General features: G+C 42.8%; 1 protein-coding gene across 4 annotated transcripts; it reads left to right on the top strand.

Moving 5' to 3' along the window:
• Window positions 1–76: 76 nt before the first annotated feature.
• Ankrd16 (ankyrin repeat domain 16) lies at window positions 77–21,521 on the top strand. 4 transcript variants are annotated; one of them, XR_003584018.2, is made up of 10 exons: window positions 77–1,208; window positions 2,258–2,478; window positions 4,501–4,543; window positions 6,996–7,104; window positions 7,321–7,482; window positions 8,697–8,775; window positions 10,179–10,362; window positions 13,602–13,675; window positions 16,461–19,189; window positions 20,424–21,521. XR_003584018.2 is itself a non-coding variant. In XM_027944837.2 (7 exons), exons 1-7 carry the CDS (start codon window positions 895–897, stop codon window positions 10,334–10,336), a joined length of 1,086 nt encoding a protein of 361 aa, XP_027800638.1. In that variant the 5' UTR covers window positions 77–894; the 3' UTR covers window positions 10,337–10,377. The 4 variants fall into 4 exon arrangements, 3 of the variants coding, with proteins under 3 accessions (XP_027800638.1, XP_071475995.1, XP_071475994.1); XM_027944837.2 differs by lacking the exons at window positions 13,602–13,675; window positions 16,461–19,189; window positions 20,424–21,521 and having other exon boundaries at window positions 10,179–10,377; XM_071619894.1 differs by lacking the exons at window positions 8,697–8,775; window positions 13,602–13,675; window positions 16,461–19,189; window positions 20,424–21,521 and having other exon boundaries at window positions 10,179–10,342.
• The last annotated feature ends 1,158 nt before the right edge of the window (window positions 21,522–22,679 follow it).

The following is a 22,679-nucleotide window of genomic DNA, read 5'->3' as shown; positions in this document are numbered from 1 at the left end:
AATAGAAACTCACGAATGTAAAGGACGCGGCCTCAGCCAGCGAGCCACGCCCTGTCCGTGCTTCCGCTTGCGCGGAGAGGCTACAGGAAACTTTCCCAGAGTTCCTTCGAGCTGCCTGGGTTCCCGCGGGAGCCACAGCTGTAGCGGCGGGGAGGTAGCCAAGTACCGCTGCTGATTGGGTGAGGAGTGGGCAGAGTACAGGAACACCACCAGTAGGCGTCAGACCTCGGCAGTGGGAGGCCCAGCGCACCGCAGCCCCGCACTCATCCCTACAGCAGACGTGAGCCGGACAGGCTGCGGGAAAAAGAGCTCGGCCGGTGAAAGCAGGTCACGGTCCGGCCTGGCTTCCTCCGGAGCTACCCCTGTCTCGGCAGAGTTCAGGGTCGGGGTCAGGCCGCTCGTGTTTCTCTGTAGCGCTTCACGGCTAGGCGGTAGAGCACCACACCCCACATCCTGACCTTTTCGGCCTGCAATCACTTCCGTGCAAGGGGAAGCTCCAGAACAACAGATGCACCCTCGTACCGAGCTGCTTGGGTTGTTGTTGCCAAGGGCTCCGCCTAGACTACTGCGCGCGTCTGGAACGCCCCAACAGAGTGGCCCACAAGCGTGCTTACCGCCGACTGTCCTGTCCCCTTGAGGAGTCACCACCCTATACTGGAAATCGCGGCTCCTCCCCACATCCAGAACAAGTGGCTTGAGGGTGTTGGGGGCGGCTGCTCTCTCGTTGCCCAATCGGGCCGGGCCTCGGCACCGGCACCTCGTCGCGGAGGAAGGTTACGATCAGAAAGTGGAATCTCTTGTCACTTCTCAGTTTCGCCCAGCCTACGGTAGTGGGGCCCCAGCTGAGGAGGACTGGTGCTCGGGGTCCCTCCCACTCGTCCCGGGCCAACGGTGATGGCCGGGCCCGGGGATCCGCGGCGACTCTGCAGGCTGGTGCAAGAGGGCCAGCTGCTTGCCCTGCAGGCGGAGCTGCAGGAGGCTAGAGGCTACCAAGGACCGGCCGGGGACACCCTCCTCCACTGTGCAGCCCGTCACGGGCGCCTGGACATCCTAGCCTATTTGGCCGAAGCCTGGGGCATGGACATTGAGGCCGCGAACCGAGACTACAAGAGGCCTCTACACGAGGCTGCCTCCATGGGCCACCGGGACTGCGTGCGCTACCTGCTGGCCCGAGGGGCAGCTGTGGATAGCCTGAAGAAAGCCGACTGGTAGGTGGTTGGGATCCAGAAAAACATTTCGCCTTATCACTTACGGCAGAATCAGATTTTCGGGTACTTATTAAGTCTGTCCCCTTGACAAGATAGCTTTTCTCAGCTGCTAGTTCTCATCCTAGAGACCTGCTCAGCAGCAAGGTCATCCTGCCACAACCTTCCTGCCCTCCTGGGGTTAACAGAGGAGGACAATAACTTCCCTTTGTGAGACAGTATGAAATATAATCAAACAGTGAATTGTGTGCAGTGCTCCTAGCTCCAGGTATAAAGTTCTAGCACTTCGTCTAGCTAGATTACTACCCCAGTTACATTGTTTTGACATTATTACAATCATTATAGTCAAACTTCATCAGTTACACTTGTGGTGTGAGTAGAACCTATGTGATGTTACCAAGTCTAGCTTTGCATAACCACCACTGTCAAGGTACACTACCATCACATAAATAAATCCCATTTTGTTTGATTGACATTATTTTTAGTGCTTGCTGCATCAGATTTTTTTCAAATCAAAGAACCTAAGGCTTACAACACGATGAAGTTCCTACCTTCAAGTGATTCCTGATCTGATTTAAATAAATAAAAGAGGGTTAGGGGTGTGGCTCTATGGCAGAGCAGTTTCCTAGCAGGTAGTAGGCACTGATTCCATCCCCAGCACTGCAAAACCACCACTGCTGCCGCAGGAAGAGAGCCATATAGTTAAGTACATCTTCCCCACTGTGGTGAAAAAGAAGACCTAGTTATGTTTGAGGATCATCTATGGCTTTTATTAGCTCTGTTATAATTGATTCTATCCTGGCTCATAAACAGTTTGGCCTCTCAGGTACCTCCCTGCTGTAGGTTTCCATTAATCACCATCTTTTCCCTTTTGTTATTTCTCCCAGGCTTCTCACAGCAGGCAAGTTGCCAGTCAAAACTATTTTCCAGTCCCCTGAATTCTGTAAGAAAGTTTTCCATCTGTGCCAAGGATGTGCCCTTCCCAAAGACCTGGTCCCTTCTGCTAATGTCTCAGCTGCCTTCATTTGACAGCTTATCCTGGTTGGCCTTAGGACTCCTCTGATGATGGCTTGCACAAGGAAGAATCTTGAGGTGATCCAGGACCTTGTAGAACACGGAGCCAATCCACTCCTGAAGAACAAAGATGGTTGGAACAGTTTTCATATTGCCAGTAGAGAAGGTGACCCTCTGATCCTTCAGTATCTGCTCACTGTTTGCCCGGATGCATGGAAGACAGAGAGCAAAATTAGAAGAACTCCTCTGCACACTGCAGGTACAGTCTACAGCTCTGTAGGCATGCAGGCCCACGTGTGCAGTCTGTTTCAGCCAGCACTGCCCAGCATCTTGTGCAAGTCACCCACAGAGGAATGGACGATTTGAGAAAATAGAGGTCAAGGATGTGAACATTATAGTTTTGTTCTGTTTTTCGTTTCTGTTTTGGTACTGGGGATTGAACCCAGAGGCACTTTATAACGGACATATATCCCTCAGCCCACTTTATTTTTATTTATTTGAGGTAAGGTCTCACTAAGTTGCTTAGGAGCCCACTAAGTTACAGAGCGTGGTCTTGAACTTGTGATCCTCCTGCTTCAGCCTCTCAAGTTGTTGGGATTACAGGTATGTGCCACCACTCCCCCAGATGTGGGTAAAGGTTCTAAAGCTAATATAACTTGACTAGCAAGCCCTTCTTGTGTTAATTCACTTTACCTTGTGTATCTATCTTATGCTCCCTAGTTAGTTAGATGGCAAGTAAGGTAAGTAAGCTGGTTCTATTTCTTACAGAGTCTTTGACCTAGGGCAGAGACCTTAGTCTGTCTCTTGGACAAGTTTCGTCATCAGCAAAATAATGATGCTAATTATGTCTATGTATCAGGGTTGTAGGGTTTAAGAGCATGATTATGTAAATCCTTTAGTATAATCCTCTACACATAATGAGCACAGAATAACTAGCTGCTGCTATTTTTTCTTTTTTCATTTCATATTGTTACTAAGACAGGTGGAAAAAAGACTGTCTTCAGATCCTTAGTAACACCATAATGTTAGGAAAAAGCAAAATTACTGTGACATAAAAGGATATTAAGGGACCAGGCACAGTGGCATACACCTCTAATCCCACTGTCTCAAGAGGCTGAGGCAGGATGATCGCAAGTTCAAGATCAGCCTCAGCAACTTAGTGACAACTAAGCAACTTAGCAAGACTCTGTCTTTAAAATAAAGTAAAGGACTCAAGAGTCTAGAACAAGAAATTTGAAAGATAACCTTTAGCTTTCCAGGGAATACATTGAATTAGGATACAGACCTTTTAGTTTCTCTAAAATCAATACCTGTGACATGATAATCAAGTGTTGGTTATATACCTGTAATATGAAAACATTTTTCTTTACTTCATGTTATGGTCTAGATATGAGGTGTCCACTAGAAGCTCATGTGTGAGACCAGAAAGTTCAGAGGTAAAATGATTGGTTACGAGAGCCTTAACCTAATCAGTGCATTAATTCCTTAATGGGGATTAACTGTGTGGTAACTATAGGCAGATAGGTATGGTTGGAGGAGATGGGTCATTGAGTGCATGACTTTGGTGGTTTGTGTTTTGTCCCTGGTGAGTGGAATTCTGCTTCCTGATTATCATGTCCTGAACTGCATTCTGCAATCACTCCCTTCCACTATGATGTTCTACCTTACCTCGGGCACAGAGCAATAGAGTTGGCTATCTGTGGACTGAGGATGGAATCAATACCTACTACCTGCTAGGAAAGTGCTCTACCACAGAGCCAAGTGTGAGCATCAGATAAACTAATCCTCCTCTAAAATAGTTCTTGTCAGGTCTTTTGATCACAGATGTGAAAAAGCTGACTTAAATACTGCTTTTCCAGTTGGTTTTATTTTTCTAGGACAATAACAATCAATTTAGGTGCTCCTTCCTATAAGTCATAATGATAAGAATGGGGGCAGAGGGCTGGGGATATAGCTTAGTTGGTAGAGTGCTTTCCTTTCATGTACAGGGCTCTGGGTTCAATCCCCATAAACACACACACACATACTCTGGGTTCAATCCCCATAAACACACACACACACACACACACACAAAAAGAATGGGGCAGAGAGGAGAGCCATAAGGGGAAATTTATTTATTTCTATTTATTTATTTGTTTATTTATTTATTTTGCAGTGCTTGGGATCAAACCCAGGGCCTCATGTATGCTAGGCAAAGGCTCTACCCCTGAGCTACATCCCCAGTCAAGAAGCATTTTATGTATGCACTAAAAAGCTCTAATTCTCAACTCTCTTCTCCCAGCAATGCATGGCTGTTTAGAAGCAGTAAAGGTGCTTCTTGAGAGGTAAGAGCAAACAGTAAATTGGAGGAAAATATTTGTTAGTTCTAACAAGGAGTTAATATTGGTCTTACATAAGAAGTTCAAGCAGATTAAGAAACAAACTAAGCTTGCAAAAAATGAACACAGGACATAGTAGATAACTCTTAGACTGTAAAACCAGAATAGCTATAAAACAGATGAGAGAAAAATCATCTATTTCTCTATTCAACAAATATACATATATTCACTTAGTGCCCAATATAAAGTATGCTCTGTATCAATAGAGGGGCTACAACAGATATAAGGCAGGTACAATTCTGCCTTCATGGAATCAAGAGACTGTCAAGAAGACAGACTGACAATCTCTGTAAGTTTGATTAGCATTGCAAGAAGCTGCAGGATCCCTAAGGGAGCAAATAACAGGAAGGCTCACTTGCCTAGAAGTAGGGATCTCAGCACCCAGAAACACTGAATTTCTCACCTGAAGGAGGAATAGACATTGGCTGCCACTTGGAGGCAAGGAAACATCCAGATGGAGGTATCAGCATCTGTGGATACTCTGAGCCAGGAAAAACTGTAGGACATTTGAGAAACTGATGTGCTGAAGCCTAAACAGTGAAGGGAGCATACTTACTGTGGACCATGTTAGAAAGTTTAGATTTTGTTCAAAGCACAAGAAATAATATGGAAGTGTTTGGAGTCAAGGGATAATAAGATATTAACTATTTTCAAAGATCCTCAATCCTCTGTTTACAAAATGGGGTAAGGGGTGGTAGGAAGGTGCTTTCCAAAGCACTTTCTATTTGGGAGACTGGTGCAGTGAAATGAGAAAGAAATGATAGTAGCTGGACTGGGGAGATGATGAGGGATGAAGAAAAACATCTGGAGATGTCTAAGAAGTAGACTGCATAGGTTTAGGTGAAAAACAAAGGGGATGAAGGAGGACTTGGGGACTTACCTTAGTGCCTACTACCTGCTTGCCTAGCAGGTGCAAGGTCCTGGATCCAATCCCTAGCACCACAATAAATACATGAATGAAGGAGAAGGAGAGGCTTCAAGGATGATTTTCAGGTGTCCATGGGAAGTCTAGATGACTTTCAGGGTAGTGGTACATGTGCCACTTTCTTAGACACTGAACACCAGAGAAGTGGATTTGGGTAAAAGATAATTTCACCTGTAGACATGTTGAGAGTATCCAAGCAAAAACTTCAAGCAGGAGGTAGAGAAACAGAAGGGCAGAGATAGAAATGTGGGACTCCTAGATATAGAAATGATAATTGAGGCCAGAGTGAAAGAGATGACCTGAGGTAGCATATCATTAGAGAAAAGCACTTAAAATGCACTTAACACTGGGCCCTACATTGCCAGAAAGGCGGGGGAGGTGGGGGGTTGCCTAACGGGAACATACTTGGTTATCTGCAGATTATAAGTATTTCTTCTTTTATTCATTTAAGAAACATTTTGAAGCATCTTCATGTATTAGGTTCTGAATGATAAACTGTCCTTCCTCTAGTGGAACCTGTAGGCTAATATGGAAGCAAGTATAAATGAATAATCCCACAAATAATTGTCATAGAATTACAAAGTGTAATACTACAAAGGAAAAGTATGGGACACTAGGAGAGAACCCAAGTCTTTGGGTAGATTAGGGGGTGGTAAAGAAAGGCCTCTGGCGAAGTTCCATTCACATGAGACTCGAAGGAAGAGTTTGAGTTGACCAAGGGAGGAGTAGAGCTATAATGTTCCAAGCAGAAGGCCCAGTGGATGCCGAGGCAGGAGAGGGCTCCACAACGTGATGACCAGGAAACAGAAGGGAGCATGGCAAGCCCAGGGTTGGGGGAAGCTGGAGGCATGAGCAGGTGCCACATGCTTCTGGCCCTTGGAGTTCCTGTGAGGTTTGAGATCTTGTCTTTTATGCAGTGGGCACCAGTTGAATGGTTTAAAGCAGGAGTGACTTTGTCCATTGCATTGTGGAGGGAGGACCATGGTTACTATGGAGAATGGCATAGCAAGGCAGGTGTCAAGGTGCCAAGAACATTAGGAGGCCCTTGCCAACTGACTTAGTCTTAAGGAGTAAAAGCAGAGACAGAGAGAAGGGTACAGATTTTTAAAAGTAGTCTGACTTCAGAATTAAGAGATGTGGGTAACTGGGTACAAGAGATAAGGAGCCACAAGGATGGCGGTAGTGGAAAGGCAGTAGTAAAGATGCAGGCTTCAAACTAGAGAGGAGATGGTGCCATCGAATAGGTCAGAGAAGGCTAGGACAGGAGCGTGTTTTCTGGGGAAGACCAACATGTGCTCCTGAAGGTCCAGAGCTCAGTTGAGATACTGAGATGGGGAGAAGAATGAGAACACACAGGTCATCACAGGTTGTTGTAAAGCACATAGCATACCTGCAGGTGATCAAATACCAACTGCCCATTATGTTTGAAGTGGTGACTGTTCTCAGCTCTGTCATTTGGGGTTTTGACTCTAGGTGTCAGTATGAACCAGACTGCAAAGACAGCTGTGGTGTCACCCCCTTTATGGATGCAATTCAGTGTGGACACATCGACATAGCCAGACTGCTCCTCAAAAAGCATGAGGTATAAAAATGGGTTTGTTATATTCCTGTGGTTCTTCCTACAAATTTTAGATTATAGGATGAGAATCTGAATCATTATTTAGATTCTGGGTTCATTATTTAGATTCTGCCCAGAGAAACATAGACAACTAAGTAAATAAGTACTGCCAGATGTTATCAGGTATATGGACCCAGGTTCCTCTGCTGCTTACCTTTGCTCTTCCCTCCTGTCTCCTAGGCTTGCTTTTTAGCTGAGGATAGCCTGGGGGCTCAGGCTCTGCACAGGGCAGCAGTCACTGGGCAAGACGCAGCCATCCGATTCCTGGTGTCTGATCTTGGTGTTGATGTAGATACAAGAGCAACAACAACCCACCTCACAGCACTTCATTTTGCAGCTAAGGTAGGTTTGTTCTCGTGATGTTGTCTCTGCCTGTGTAGGCTTGCTTTATTCCATTTATTCCATTGGTCCTGGTTTGTTTGGCTCCATCTCTATGAAAGAAATTGCCCATGTTCCTGATTCCCAAATCCTTTATCTCTTTAAATACAACACTGACTTTATGCCTCCCTTCCAACTTTTTTGTTTTCAGGAATAATGTTAATGTGATAAAGATTCATTGTATGCAGTTTATAGCTCCCTAGTCTTACACTGGAATTCAGAAGTTAAGATCTTTAACTAAAGCAAAGTAGTTGTATTTACTGCTCTCTCCAATGTATAAAGCACTGAAGATAAGCAAAATTTCTTCACTAGAAAGGGAGCTGTTCTAAGTGTTCTTGAGTTCTGTGTGTTACATATACATTATTCAGTGGCTGCCTGCCTTGATTTGTTTTTCTAAAAGTAGGATTTTTTTCCCCCCTAATCAACTACACTCTCCTGTGTGGTCACTACCAAAGGAAGAAAGCTAGTTTCCTCCATAGAAAGATAGTAGCTGAATCCTTGATTTTGGTCTCTCCACATACTAACAGACTCATCAGCTAGACAAAGAATGTATAAATTATAAATGGATGGGCATGATAGTACACACCTATAATCCCAGAGACTCTGGAGGATTAGGCAAGAGGATCACAAGTTTGAGGCCAGCCTGAGTGACTTAGGGAGACCCTGACGCAAAGTAAAAAAGGGCTGGAGGGCTGGAAATATAACTCAGAGGTAAAGTACCCCTAGGTTCAATCCCCAGTACAAAAAAAAAAAAAAAAAAATTTATAAATGATAATACTAGCCATAATAGAATTCTCTTTTCTAAGAGGTTACAATCTTTTTAATTTATCTCTACCCTAAAGATTATAGCAAAGCATATATTTGCTTGGGAAATTTTGAAATTGTGAATTCTATATAAATCATAAGATTTATAATTCTTACATTTTCAGAAACCCAACTGTATTAGGTCAATAATTTAGCCTACAAACTTGATCATCTATATCCTAATAATTAAATATTGCCAAGATATTTATTTATTGTTTTATTAATTGAGAGTGATATACTGAGTCTTTCCTTAAGTATGAAAATTTAGTTTTAGGAGTTGACTATTAAAAAGAGCCAAATATGCACTAGAGTTTGTGTGTAAAGGTTTTCTTTTGTTCTCATCACAGTGGTAATGAATTTGTTTCAACACTCAGGAAGGACATATAAGCACGATTCAGACTCTCTTGTTCTTGGGTGCTGACATCAACGCTAAAGATGAAAGAAATCGATCAGGTATTCAATGTAAACAGTCCACCTACTTTTATATTAAAAGCATTAGTTTGGGGTTTGGAGGTGGTGTGGGTATAGCTCAGTGGTAAAACATTGCCTAACATATACAGGCCCTGGGTTTGATCCCCATAACCACATAGGTAATACAAAAAAAAAAAAAAAGACAACACACACACACCCCCACACACTGGTTTTAATATTTTTCTTCCAGTAGCTCAGCAACTTTTCCTCAAAATAAATTTTCCTTTGTTTGCAAAATTATAAACCTATTGCTATTATCATGACAATGATGATGACCACTGCTCATTACCACTGCCCTTTTTACTGTTATTTTAAACCACAGCAATATATGTGCCATCAAAGCACTTTGTATCTAATTCATGAGGACACCTGCTGTTGAGGTGGACAAGAGCAAGGTCTCAGAAATATATTCTCAAAGTTAATTCTCTTTTTTATTTTTGGTGCTGGGAATTGGTTCCTCTGTGTGCTAGGTACTTGCTGAGGTGCATGGTGGGTACCATGAGCTACATCCCCAACCTCACTCAGAGCTTTAAGTTTAAGCTTGGACTTTAGAATTAAACCCTCTAAGTAGTATCCATTGAGCCAAAGGCCATCCTGTAAGGGTTTACTGAGATCTTTATGCTTCAAAGACTTGCAGATGATAGATTCTGGCTCCAGGGCTATGCAGGCTAGCTCCTCAAGATCAGGCACAGAAGCAGTGAAGCTCTTAGACTCTCAGCATATCTAGAAGGGAATATTGGTCAACATGTTTTCTTTTTGTCATGTGGTACTTATTCATGGTGATTTTTACTTAGAAAAAGAATTCAAGAAAACATTGAGAAAAATTTCCATGCCATTGAAACTGCCTTTGAATGGCACACAGGAGTGAGGATGAGGAGGATCAGTATCCTATTTCTCATTAATTTTTTTTCCATTGCTTTAGAAAAGGTTCTTTAAATCCTCTGTAACTGGTTTGTTATCTTTAAAAAAATCTTTTGGCTGGGCACAGTGGCGCACACCTGTAATCCCAGCACCTTGGGAGGTTGAGGCAGGAGGATCAGGAGTTAAAAGCCAGCCTCATCAATTGCGAGGTGCTAAGCAACTCAGTGAGACCCTGTTTCTAAATAAAATTCAAAAAAGGGCTGGGATGTGGCACAGTGGTTGAGTGCCTCTGAGTTCAACCCATGGTACCCTCTGCCTCCAAAAAAAAATCTTTTAACCCAATCAGGTTAAAAAAAAAAAAATACTGCAAGTCCAGTATAGGTGAAGTCATGGGGATGGATGAAAAAGTATAAAATACAAATCATTGAATGAACCAAAATTTTTGTTGGGTACAGCTGACTTATGAGGTCAGCATTGCTGTAGGGGGTCAAGTTCTAAATCCATGTTATTTTATCTCCCCTCAGCCCTGCATCTGGCCTGTGCGGGTCAGCACTTGGTTTGTGCGGAGTTTCTCTTGCAGTCAGGGCTGAAGGATTCTGCCGACATAACGGGAACCCTGGCCCAGCAGCTCATGAAGACAGCAGGTGTCCTTCAGGGCTTTGATTACAGTGAGGTGGCATAAGGATGTTTCTAAAAGGAGACAATAAAGTATGTGATAATTGATGTCCTGCATCTTAAGTCATTAACAGACTCATTGAAAGTGTTCAGTAGCTGATGTTTTCTTCTCTTCCTGCCTTCCCTCGGCATGTTCCTCTCCTGCTGAAGACTTCCTGAATGGCCAGGAGTCTGTGTTCCTGACTCCATAACTGACATGTTGTGCAATCCCCAGCACAGTTACAACCTTTCCATAGTCCACATTTCTTGTTTTTCTATCCTTAAGGTAGAAGTTGCTAATGTCTATGAAGTCAGTCTCTGAAATGCTTAGAGAAGCATATAACATGCATGAATGTAACATATACACTGTTATGAAGTGTATTATGATAAATACTATATGGTAAGGCAATGATAACATCAATTGCTATTAGCTTGAACCATAAAACATAATTGGCCTATTCAACTTCTTCCTTCATAAACTTTTACTTGGCCATTACAGTGATCTGACTTTGGTTTCTTAGGAAGGAAATGCTTATTATCTGTTTAAACAGACACAAAGAATTAATGAAAACTTATCTATATTCTAAATATTGCTAGTTAGGTTATAAAGTTTTAATCTGTATAACATTTTTTATAACTTTATAACTTTCTGTTTGTTTTAATAGACAAATTCTTGGTCCCCTTCAAGTAATAAATACACCTAGAAAATACAACTAAGATGTTTCCAAAAATTTACATTAACCTGAGTTGAAGAATGAGGTTTTATTCTTAAAACATATAGGTTTTTGTGTCCCCTTTCATAAGCCCAGTGAAGTCTCTGATTGTTGATGAGTGATATGCTCGTATCACTTTAAAAAATATTGTAGCTGATTAGGATGAATCCTCAGGCGTTCAGATTATTTTTCTTTTTGTTTTCTTTTGTTTTCCCCTTTCCTCTTTCTTTTTTGATCATTTTCTCTGAATTGCAAAGAATAATTATCAATCCAAATTAGACTTTTAAAAAATGGTGTGCATCAATTATTTGCAAGATTTAATCCTCTTATTTAGTACAATTCATTTATTATACACCCACCTTATTCTCAGCATTGTGCTTGTCTTGGTAAATAGCAAGAACTTCCAGTTCCTCTTAACTATTCCCAGATGGTATTGGTGAATTCCTATCCCTGACTGTCAAATAAATGTTCTAGTAGAAACACAGTCCTCTAAATCACACACTCTGCTGATGTGCTGATTTGAGATACCAGTGCCAATTTTCCTGTTGCTTCAGAGATATCTTTGTGTCAGTGCCCTTTGATATCTTTGGTCTGAAGATGATCCTAAGTGTGGGTATTCCATATGTGACGTAAGGTCCACAGCCCAGCCGGTGCTGGCCTGTCTTTCCTTCCCTCTAGTGCACACACAGAACAGCATCTTATTTGCAGCTCTCACCTGCACAATCACCTACCATTTGTCCCTTTGCTTCTGCCAATACAAACTGGCCAGTACTAGGAATTGAACTCAGGGGCACTTGACCATTGAATCACATCCCGAGCCCTATTTTTTATTTTATTTAGAGACAGGGTCTCGCTGAGTTGCTTAACACCTCACTTTTGCTGAGGCTGTCTTTGAACTTACGATCCTCCTGCCTCAGCCTCCCAAGCCACTGGACTTACAGACGGGCACCACCACTGGCTCTGGCCAGTGATTTTAACACATTATGTTATACTTTTGTTTCCCAGTAGTTCTAGTTTCTTTATACCTTTTTGACATAAACTTGACTACCACTACTGTAACCACTCAGCAGCTAGAGATGGCATTGATTGTAATAACAATGTTCATTATAGCAAAGAGAGCAGTAATAATAGATGATAATAATGTATTTCTGTAATAATAATATATTAAGGATGCTAATTGCAATAATGATGATAATTAATAGTATTCCTTCACTTCCTAATTATAGTTTCTATATTCATTTCCTTTAAGTCTTTACCTAAAAGTTAACTTAAGGCTTCTTATCTCAAATTTCATTCCTATTTTCAACACTTAATATCGTCTTCCCCTAGTTTTTCTCCTTAGCATCCACCCCTAGCAAATATACCATGTAATTTCAGTTATTTATTTTGTTTTTTGTCTGCCATTGGTATATAAGCACCTTGGATGGGAATTTTTGTCATCTTTGTTAACTATATAACTATGGGGCCTATAAAAATAAAATATTAAGCTAAAATGTTAGTATATTTTAATATATGGTTAATGAAGGATGATAGTAACAATCTGTGTTTATTGAGAGCTTGCTATATATTAGAATCTGTGCTAAGCATCTTACACAAATTGTCTCCCTTCGTTCTCTGGTTCTTGTGCCTGCAGCCTCTTCTAGTTATTAGTGCATCTGAAACATCTGTCTCATACACACTCCTTTGAAGAAGAGTCTACCCTTGGTACCCTGGACTCTCAGATTCCATGCAGCCCCTTGCAGTCTGGCTTCCTTATTGCTACTCTGTGCAAATTATTCCCAGTGAGGACACCAGGGACGTTCTAACTGCCAAACCAAGTAATGAATTTTCAGCCCTTATGTTATGATCCTTTTCAGTAATCAAGTGGAGTTCCAATCATCAGTGCTTTCTGTCTTCTAGATTCTTGCCTTGTGTGACAATTCACTCCGGGATTTTTCTTTCTGGTTCTTCCTTCTCTGTCTCCTTTGTGAGCTCCTCTGTTAGAGCCTGTCCCATAATTGCTGGTATGCTCCAGCTTCTCTTCCCAGCTTTTATCCCCTGTCCTGTTTGCTCCTGAAGCAATCTCATCCATTCTTCTGGTTTCAGCTGCATCCTGATATCAGTAACATCCCAATCTCTCTCCAGCCCTTCTTTTCTACTGCCTGCTGTACAGTTTTACAGGGGGTTGCTAAGGCACCCTTACACTTAATTTCTCAACATCTAATTTTGCCCATAACCCACTTAAATTCACACTGTATTCACTGCCTCCACTGAGGGAACCACAGTTCACCAGGCCATCCAGGTTGGAAACCTGGGGTCCCTCCATGAAAAGTCCCAGTTAGTTCTACTTGTTGGATAGCTCACCAGTCTGTCGAACCCACTCTGCCTGCTATGACTCCCTGCTCAGGCTCTCATATTCTCACCCCAGACCACTATTGCAGCAACCTGTTAATTACTCCTCCTGCTTCTAGTCCCGTCCTTCTCAAATCTGCCCTCCGCATAGCTGCCAGAGAGCTCTTGCCAATTCAGCCAAGGGCCAGTGATTGCCTATAGTGGTTCTTTGTGCCTCTCATCCTGAATAACTTACTGCACTTTCACCAGAGCTCTCGGCCACTCGGCTAAGACCCACTTCCATGAGGGCTGTCGACTCGTTCTCAAAGCACACCTTCCCCATGGTGAGTATGTATAATGAAGCTCAATCAGGGCCAAAATTTCAACAAGAGATACTAATAGTAAGAATTTCAATCACTTGGAAATAGCTAGGACCTAACATATACTTCCTTCAAAAAATTATATGAGAAAATATTTACAAGACAAGATAGAAAAGGGATTACAAAGTGGGCAAGAAATGACAAAACTCAGGCTAAAGAATAATGAGAAGTGCTGAGCACGGTGGTGCAGGCCTGTAATCCCAGTGGCTTAGGAGGCTGAGGCAAGAGGATCAAAGTTCAAAGCCAGCCTCAGCAACTTAGTAAGGCCCTAAGCAATAAAACAAGACCCTGTCTCTAAGTAAAATAAAGGGCTGGGAATGTGGCTTAATGGGTTAAGCACCCCTGAGTTTAATTCCCAGTACCAAAAAGAAAAAAAAAAACAAGAAACTTGAGAATTAAGCAAAGGAACCCAAGAGATGAGAAAGGGTGGAAAAGGCACTAAATGCAGTTCAACCCAGGCCTTGCTGGAATTCACCAGCAGATAGCAGGCCAGAAAAATGTCCTTTGTATTCTCCCAGACTTTTCTTTAAAAGGCTATTGTAAAGTATAGGAAATAGTTAAGGAAAAAAAAAATTACCCCACAGTTCCACCAGCTAGTTGTAACCACTCTTATTTCCTCCCAGTTTGTCTAAAAGCCTATGGTTAAGCTGATGCTGTATATGTAGTGTTCCGCCCTAACTTTATATTATAACCAAATCTTTTATGCTCTTAAAAAGTTTGTAAACTTTGTTTTTATCAGTATGTAAAGCTCCATCATATCATCTACGTTGATTTTTTTTTTTTAAACAAGACTTTATTTTACTTATTTATGTGGTGTTGAGGATCAAACCTAGGGCCTTGCATGTGTGAGGCGAGCACTGTACTACTGAGCTATAACCCCAACCCAACATCGATTTTTTTATGTAGACATTTTAGTTGTTTTGAGGTTCTTTTAAAGATAGGACATAGACAAGATAGTCAGAAAGGTGTTGTCAGATTCGACTGAAAGCAGGAATCAAGGGAGGGGGAAACGGCTGTCGGGTTGCTCGCCAGGCACAGTAGATGGTTGGGAGGCATGCAGGGGCTTGAGCAAGCCTGTAATCTTTTGGATGTGTTGAATGGTGATGAAAGAAATAAGGTAGTTGAAGGACAGAAGATTTTTTTCAGAGGGGCTGAGAGCGTAGTATGTTTATGGTCAGAGGGGAAGACCCAACAGTGAGAAGGAAACAAGCAGCAAGTTGGGCCCTCTGAGCTAGCGAGGTCCCTCAGCAGGTCAGGGAAACAGGGTCAGGAGACCTTGGGATGGCTCATATGCAGAAGTGGAAGTAATATCTCTTATTTAGAGAGATTAGTAAGAAAAGAAAGGCCTGGTGAAGATAATGAGAGAGAAAGGCAAATCACTGATGTCAGGACTGGGGAAAGGGGATGAAATATGTATATTACATTTCCTATAATAATGAGAACTTTTATTTGGTAGTCTTACACTTTTTAAAATTGCTTTCATAAACCAGCAACATGCAGAAGGGATCAAGATTCAATTAGAATGGGTGATATAGTTTATATTGAGAAGAAAATGAGGTAGGAACAAGGCCTAGCCTCTAACATTAGCTGGGAAAGGAAAGATTTGCTTGACACACATGGCTAGACCCATCATTCAGTGTCTACAGAATCCTAACCCCTTAACCATCCCTTAGACAGGTCATAATGAGGTCAGGCCTATGCATTCCTGAGAAAGGAATTATGGAATGATGGCATTTATCAGCCACCTAACTTCTGTGCAATTTCCAGCCTGAACCCATCAAGCTAGGCATCTCTGCTGGCATTTCAGCCTGCACAATGTCTTCTGTAAACTAGATCTCTTCTCCTTCCTCCAGGTTTCCCTTCTAAGGGGCTCAGAACACCTTGGGCGGGGTGCGGGGATGAAGTATTTGAATCAACATTTTAAAAAAATAGCAAAGATAATTCACTTTTACACAGGGTTTTACTGTTTCAGAGATTTTTCACAGGGTGGGAAAGAAGCAGCATAGCTTAGTTATCAGTATGCACTCTGAATTCAAACTCCAGCCAACAGCTAATCATATGGCCTTGGAGGATTTACACCACTGTCTCTAAGCCCCAGCTTCCTCGCCTTTAAATGAGAGTGCCTAAATGGGATCATCCATGTTCACTTGGTCATCAAACACTGAACACCCGCTGTGTGCCGGGCATGGAGGCTTCAGCACCAGATAGCCTGGATGAGATCTCGACTCATTGTGGTCAGGGAAAATCCAACCCCTGTCCCAGAGTGATAAAGTGACAACCCAGTCAGGAGCGCAGGTGTCCAGCACGGGCTTCAGCTGTGTGGATCCAGCTTTGCTGGCACAGGCCTGAGGTGCATCAAGCCAGAGCCAGAGGCAAGCCTGGGCGTGCCAACCTATCCCACTCAGGCAGTCCTTCTGGGGTCAGAACCCTGGAGCATCCGTGATCCCACAAGCTCAATCTCCCACTTCCCATGGAGCAGCAGGAAAATGGAAGTGGGGCAGACCTGAATGAATGTTCAGGCTCAAGGGTTAACTAATAACATTGCCAAACCCTGAATAGCATTAAGTTTGGACCAATGGTGTTGACCCATGTGCCAAACTCCTAGATTAGCATACTCAGGCAGCAACTGCTGTAGGGGTCTCCTCTTGCCTGTGCAAAATTTCTGTTTCTATTCTTCACACTTGAATGAATCCTAACTCCTTTCCCTTTCACTGTTGCCTTCCATTGTCTCATGAATTTCATTCTTTAGATTTGCAAGACAAAAACCTGGAAAGAAGTTGGCAGTGAGCTGCTGAATTCTACTGGAGCTGCAGTACTGAGATCTGCAACTCACCACTCAGTGGTAATGGAGAAGAATCAGGCTTTCTGGGCTGCAAAGGCCTGCAGCTTACACAGACTCCACCAGCCAACAGAAGCAGAGAATCAAGTTTCATCACAAACTCCAGTTTTAAGGGGAGACAGCCTGTAGACCTCAGACTGGTGGTTATATACCAGGTGGTGATTAGTGTGAAGAGAATAAAGTAGAGAAGGGGCAGGAAGAGCCAAGGGTTGGTTCTCTGAGCAGAAAACATTGTTAGCTGTGAGAAAACATTCCACACAGAGCCAACAGTGGCTGTGTGTTGGAGAAAAGGGAAGGAAGCCAGCATGGCAGAAATGAGTAAGCAGGGAGCAAGTGGCTGGGGCTGAGGTCAGGGCTGGACTGCAAAGGCCCTTTTGGACTGTTTTCCTCTGGGAAGAGGGAGGAAGCCATTTTGGGGTTTTGAGTAGAGGAATGATTAAATCTGACCTGGGTGGTTTTTTGTTTGTTTATTTATTTATTTTAATAGCAAGATCATTCTGGATGTTGAGCAGAAGCAAAGAGCCTGGTTAGGAAGCCATTGCAATAACCACCAAGAAACAGAAGAGTAACTTGGTCCAGGATGACGGGATAAAAAGATCAGAAGCTTTATGATGTGTTTTGAAAGTAGAACCAACAGGATTTGCTAATGACTGGATGGGATGAGAGAAAGGGTCAAGTCTTGGACCTGAGCAAATGAGAGGGTGGAACTGCTGCTTGCTGATCAGGAAAACCTGGAGTGGAGGAAGGTCTGCAGTGTGGGTCTGAATGTTCGCAGAGTGTGGACTGCCCTTTAGGGGTCCAAGTGCAGTAGTCCAGGAGGCAGCTGGCAAGAAGAGGTGGAGCTCAGGGGAGAGGTCAGGGTGGTCAGCTTCAGGAGTCATGCAGAGATGGCATTGATGGATGAGATCATCAAAGGCATAAGCAAGGAGCAGCTGATTAGACCTGAACCCAGGACACTGCAGAATATGGGCCCCTGAAGTTGAAGAAGACCAGAAAAGAGACAAAAAGAAGTAGCAGGAAGGAGGGAGAGATTAAGAGAAGCCAGTGCCAGGCCACATGGTAAATGGAGGAGGAATGTCCAGCTGGGGCAGTGCTGTGAGTCAGGGAAAGGGAGGCCCAGCTGACTGACTTCACAGCATAGGCCCTGGGAGCCTCCCAGTGTGGTCTCCGTGAAGTGGCAAAAATCTAATCAGAAAAGGTTCAAGAGTGAACAAGAAGACCGGAACTGGAGCTGAAAAATGAAACAATAGAAAGAACTATGGGTCATGGTGTGGGACAGTATTTTCTTTAATGGATCACCTTACAGTTTACAGTTTGAATGCTGAGAGTAGGAGTCAGTGGGGAGGGGCAATGAGGAAGAAAGGGACCATTGTGTGGGGTGAGGTCCTTGAGCAGGAAGGAGGGAACAGGATCTAGTGTTTCCTAATCTGAGTGTGTCCATCTGAAAGACAGTCTTGTCAAATGCAGATTCTGATTTGAGGGCCTTGAGTGTCCGGATTTCCAGCAAATTCCCATGCTACTACTGCTGTTGCTCCAAAGACCACACTTTGAGTAGTTCTGAGTGCATGGAGGGAAAAGTTTGTTAGCATTGATAGTTCCCACCCTAAGTTGCAAGAGGAAAAGCAGAATGGAAAATCATGGAGGAAGGGCTGAGGAGATGATGTGCTAGGAGAAATAGAGGTCTCTTCTGATTGCTTCCATTTTCTCTGATCAGCTGGGAGTGGAGAGGTTTGAGGAGATAGAAAGAAGTGTGAAAAATCAGGAGAGCAGAGGTCTGAACAGAAGTTCTCAAACTTACATGGGAGGCTTGTTGAGCACCCGTGGCCAGGCAGCCCTGGAGGCTGAGTCATCAGGTCTGAGGTGTGTGGGGTGGAGTCTGGGAATTTGCATTTCTTCCTTCTTCTTCCTCTTCCTCCTCCTTCTCCTTCTTCAACTTTACTGAAGCATAATTAATATACAAAAATCTGCTTATACTCAATGTGTACAGATTGATGAGTTTAGACATGTACATACCCCATGAAATCAGTCAATGGTAATAAGCCTCTAAGTGTTTCTCCATGCCCCTTTGTTTCTTGATTTGTTTGTTTGTTTGTTTTTTTAAGACAGAGAGAGAGAGAGAGAGAATTTTTAAATATTTATTTTTTAGTTTTCGGCGGACACATCTTTGTTTGTATGTGGTGCTGAGGATCGAACCCGGGCCGCACGCATGCCAGGGGAGCGAGCTACCGCTTGAGCCACATCCCCAGCCCATGTTTGTTTTGTTTTGGTGTGTGTGTGTGTGTGTGTGTGTGTGTGTGTGTGTGTGTGTGTGTGTTATGGCCATTTAACATCAGACTTATCCTTTTTACACATTGTTAGGTGCATTGTTAGTATTATTAACTGTGGGCTCTCTGTTGTACACAGATCTCTAGAACTTATTCATCTTCTATAACTAAAACTGTCCCCATTAAATGGCACCCTGCTCTCCCCTAGGAATTTGTATTTCCCTCAAGTACCTTCAAGTTCTGGATGCTGGTGTGGGTGCTGGCAACCCACATTTTGAGAACTACCAGAACGGGAAATGCAGCTGGCTCTCGAGGCAGCCCAGCAGTCAGCTGAAGTCCATTGTCCTGTGTTCTCTACCAGGGTCAGCTGCTCAGGTACAAAGGAGGTGGGAAGTTAGATTTCTTCAAGATGGGGGACAAACAATCCTTTGTTTGGCACCATGTCTAGGATATATTATATGCTTAAAATTTTTCATTGTTATTATCTAGCCACCAGCTCTTCCTTACAACCCCACCTCCCAACCCACACACAGCAATTCTCCTATCTAACTGTACAGCATGGTGGTTGAGAGCCCAGGCTCTGGGCCTGGCAGGCCTGAATCCAGCTGTATGTCCTTGGGCTGATTTCTTAATGTCTCTATGTTTTAGTTTCTTCATCTGAAAATGAGATAAGTACTCTTCCTTCACAGAGTTATTGGGATCATTAAAAAAAAAAATGCATCTAAATCACTTAGCATGGGGTGGCATACAGTAAACAGCAAATTCTGAGGATCCTTAAAGACCAGAGGAATGGAAAGCATTCACTGAAAATTAACTCTTTGCACAATCTCTGACCATCCAAACCCAGCAGAGCCTCTTCTTGATTTGCAACTAGAATTATTTTCTCCTACCCTCTTCTTTCTTGATACTTCCTACCAATTATCACATGGTTTACTTAGGATAGAACTATTTATATATGTGGAAGTCAAGACCACTAAGTCTTGCACCCCTGAAGGGCAGTAATTATTTCTTAACTCATAAACTCTGGAAGACTTGTGCACAGTGCCTACACATATTATACTTTAAAGGCATTATCTGTGCACTTGAATAAGGTTATATATGGTGTAACACTGGAGCATCTCAAAGTAATTCTTGCTCATAGGGAAAAATAATTATTAACTGTGGGCTCTCTGTTGTACAAATGAAACAGTACAAATGAAACCAATCTATTCCAAATAGGGACATAATACATACTCTTGCAACTTTTTAAATTAGGGCCTCTTGGACATTGTTTCTTCTTAGTTCTTAAAGATTTACCTCATTCTTTTTCACATTGCATTGTATTGTATTCTTTTAAACATTCCATCGTTCAGATGTACCACAATTTGTCTAAGCTGTTTCCTACTTATGGACATCTAGAATGTTCTGGGGTTGTTAAAATTGTTGTTATAAACAATGCTGCAATGAGTACTTCTTTGTGAATGACTGAAAGATAAATTTCTAGGAAGTTAAATTCCTAGAAGTGGATCAGAGGATCTATGCATTTTTTATGTTGATAACTGTATCAATTATAGTTCAGTTAGCTGAGAAGAGTTATGTTCCACCCAGCTTAAGGGGAGTTTTGTTACAGGCTACTGGATGAAATGAAGAGTCATTGGGAAGGCTCAAGAACAAATCTACATTGAATATTCAGAGATGACTTCAAGAGCCACACTTGCAGGCCTGAGCTTCAAAAAGAGCTATTACCTTTTCAATCAGGAAAGTCATTGCCAAACTGGGAAGCTGCTGTCTTGACTTCCATAAACTCCAAAAGCATGCTGCCTCTGCTAGTTAGGAAGCCAAAACAATCAGGGGGTCACTTTCCTGACAGTGTTTGTTGGCTCAAGCAGCAAAGTATGGTTTCCTCTTCTGCCTTCCAGAGCTCAAGTAACCAGCAGAATGCAACTCATATCCAGAAATCTAGATCTCTAGAGAGCCAGGGGAATGTAGCTGGTAACCTTCCTGCTTCTGCACGTGAGAAATCATGTAAGACAGGCAAGATTGGACTGCATCTCCAGTGCCACGCACTCGCACTCTACCAACTACTTCCAGTACTTCCCAAAAGTGCTTGATTCCTCCACGCCATCATCAAAATTAATGTCTCCTAACTTGCTATAATATCTCAGTGTTTGAGTTTTACATTTCTTTGTTTATAAATCAGATTGAAGATCTTCAATTTGTTTATTGGCCATTATAGTTCATTTTCCTATTTTTATCTCTATCAGTATTAGTAAGTAACAACCCCCACCCCCCGCTGCAACCCAGTAGATTAAAACATAGTCTACAGGTCCATAGTCCACAACCCCATCTGGGTTGTTTTGCTGAGCCTAGGCTCAGTTGATCTCATCTGGGCTCAGCATCTTCCGTCAGCTGATGAGTCACTAAAGCTGCTGGTGTGGGATGGCATTGGCTGGTCTATGTTGGCTCTTCTCCCCAGGACTCTCTTCCATCAGGCCAGCCCACACTGATGTTCATGAGAGTGGCACAGATTCAAGAGAGAGAGGGAGAAGAGACCCAAATGCTTTTCCTAGTGTCTGCTCTGTGCAGATGTTCCTATCCCATTGGCTACAGCAAGTCATTGGGTCTCGCCCAGGACAGAGTAGGAAGGAGGAAACATCCTAAAGGCCTGGATATAGAGAAGCCTTTGACAGAGACCATTAAAGAAATCAGTTCTTGCATTATCTTTTGACCATTGTTTTATCTGTCTTGTTAACTTGTAAGATCCTTTCTGTATTTAATTAGCTCTCCACATAATTTTAAATAGTGACAATAAAACTTTGGGTATACAGTTATAAGTGGAAAAAATAGACTACAGTATAGCAGAAGTAATTTATATATCTCTTTTAAAAAAGAAAAAGGAAAGGGGAAAAAAAAAAAAAAAAACTCAAGCCAGGCATAGTGGTGCATGCCTGTAATCACAGAGGCTCAGGAGGCTGAGGCAGGAGGATCATGAGTTCAAAGCCTGCCTCTGCAACTTTGAAAGGCCCTAAGCAATTTAGGGAGAACCTGTCTCAAAATAAAAAAATAAATAAAAAGGGCTGGGGATGTGGCTCACTGGTTAAGTGCCCCTATGTTCAATACCTGAGGGGGGTGGGGCGGGAAACTCAAATAAACCAGCGGATATACAGAGGTAACTAAAATTCCCGGAGCAGGATGGCATAGACTCCTCAGATGGGTGGAGTATTCCTGTTTTGAGTACAGTGTGTGGTAACTAAATTGACCCTCAGTGCCTGTCTCCAGCTTGCATGGTCTTTATTTTGCCCAATCGTGCTGAAAAGCCACAATCAACCAAGATGTAACTGAACATAAAAGATGTAGGAACAACATCCAACTTCATCTTGCCCCTTGGGTATACAGCTGTGGGGGTACAGCATCCTCTCTCTTTCAGCTGATATAGATGTCGGTAATTCAGTTTTATAAGGGAATCTTAAATGGAAACAAAAGTCTCTCAGTAAGAGAGGCCTTCTGGCAAAGAAAAACCTACCCACTCAAAAAGCAAAGAAAAATGGCCAACTGCACCATTTGTGTGAGTATCATTTTTTTTTTTTTTTTCTCAAAAATCCCCACTCCATTGACCTTATATGCAGGCTGCACAGACACACAGGAGGGTCAAAATAAATATCTTCACACCTAAGTATTCCTTCTCAGAGCTTCCATAGTACTGTTCACAACTATGGCCAACACCAGTTAGGTTATAAATTCTATAAGAACCTAAATAACTTTAGACATAAGCTTCGGTTTCCTTTCTCAAGCACACAGTTCAGGCTGAACAGCTGAGCTCTGCAGATCCTGGGTATCTGCAGATCCAGCCTCCTGCTGGTCATTTTGCCATCCTGAGTGTGTTGAC

This window comes from Marmota flaviventris, chromosome 12, assembly GCF_047511675.1.
Source record: "Marmota flaviventris isolate mMarFla1 chromosome 12, mMarFla1.hap1, whole genome shotgun sequence".
Classification (NCBI taxonomy): domain Eukaryota; kingdom Metazoa; phylum Chordata; class Mammalia; order Rodentia; family Sciuridae; genus Marmota; species Marmota flaviventris.
This window is presented reverse-complemented; position numbering and strand designations above follow the sequence as displayed.

What these genes read in the sequence shown, in the direction of transcription:
- Ankrd16 (XM_027944837.2), top strand. Translation starts at nt 895, where the DNA reads ATGGCCGGGCCCGGGGATCCGCGGCGACTCTGCAGGCTGGTGCAAGAG. An exon ending in AGCCTGAAGAAAGCCGACTG is followed by an intron (nt 1,209 to 2,257) that starts GTAGGTGGTTGG and finishes GGTTGGCCTTAG; the next exon opens with GACTCCTCTGATGATGGCTT. An exon ending in CACTTCATTTTGCAGCTAAG is followed by an intron (nt 7,483 to 8,696) that starts GTAGGTTTGTTC and finishes TTCAACACTCAG; the next exon opens with GAAGGACATATAAGCACGAT.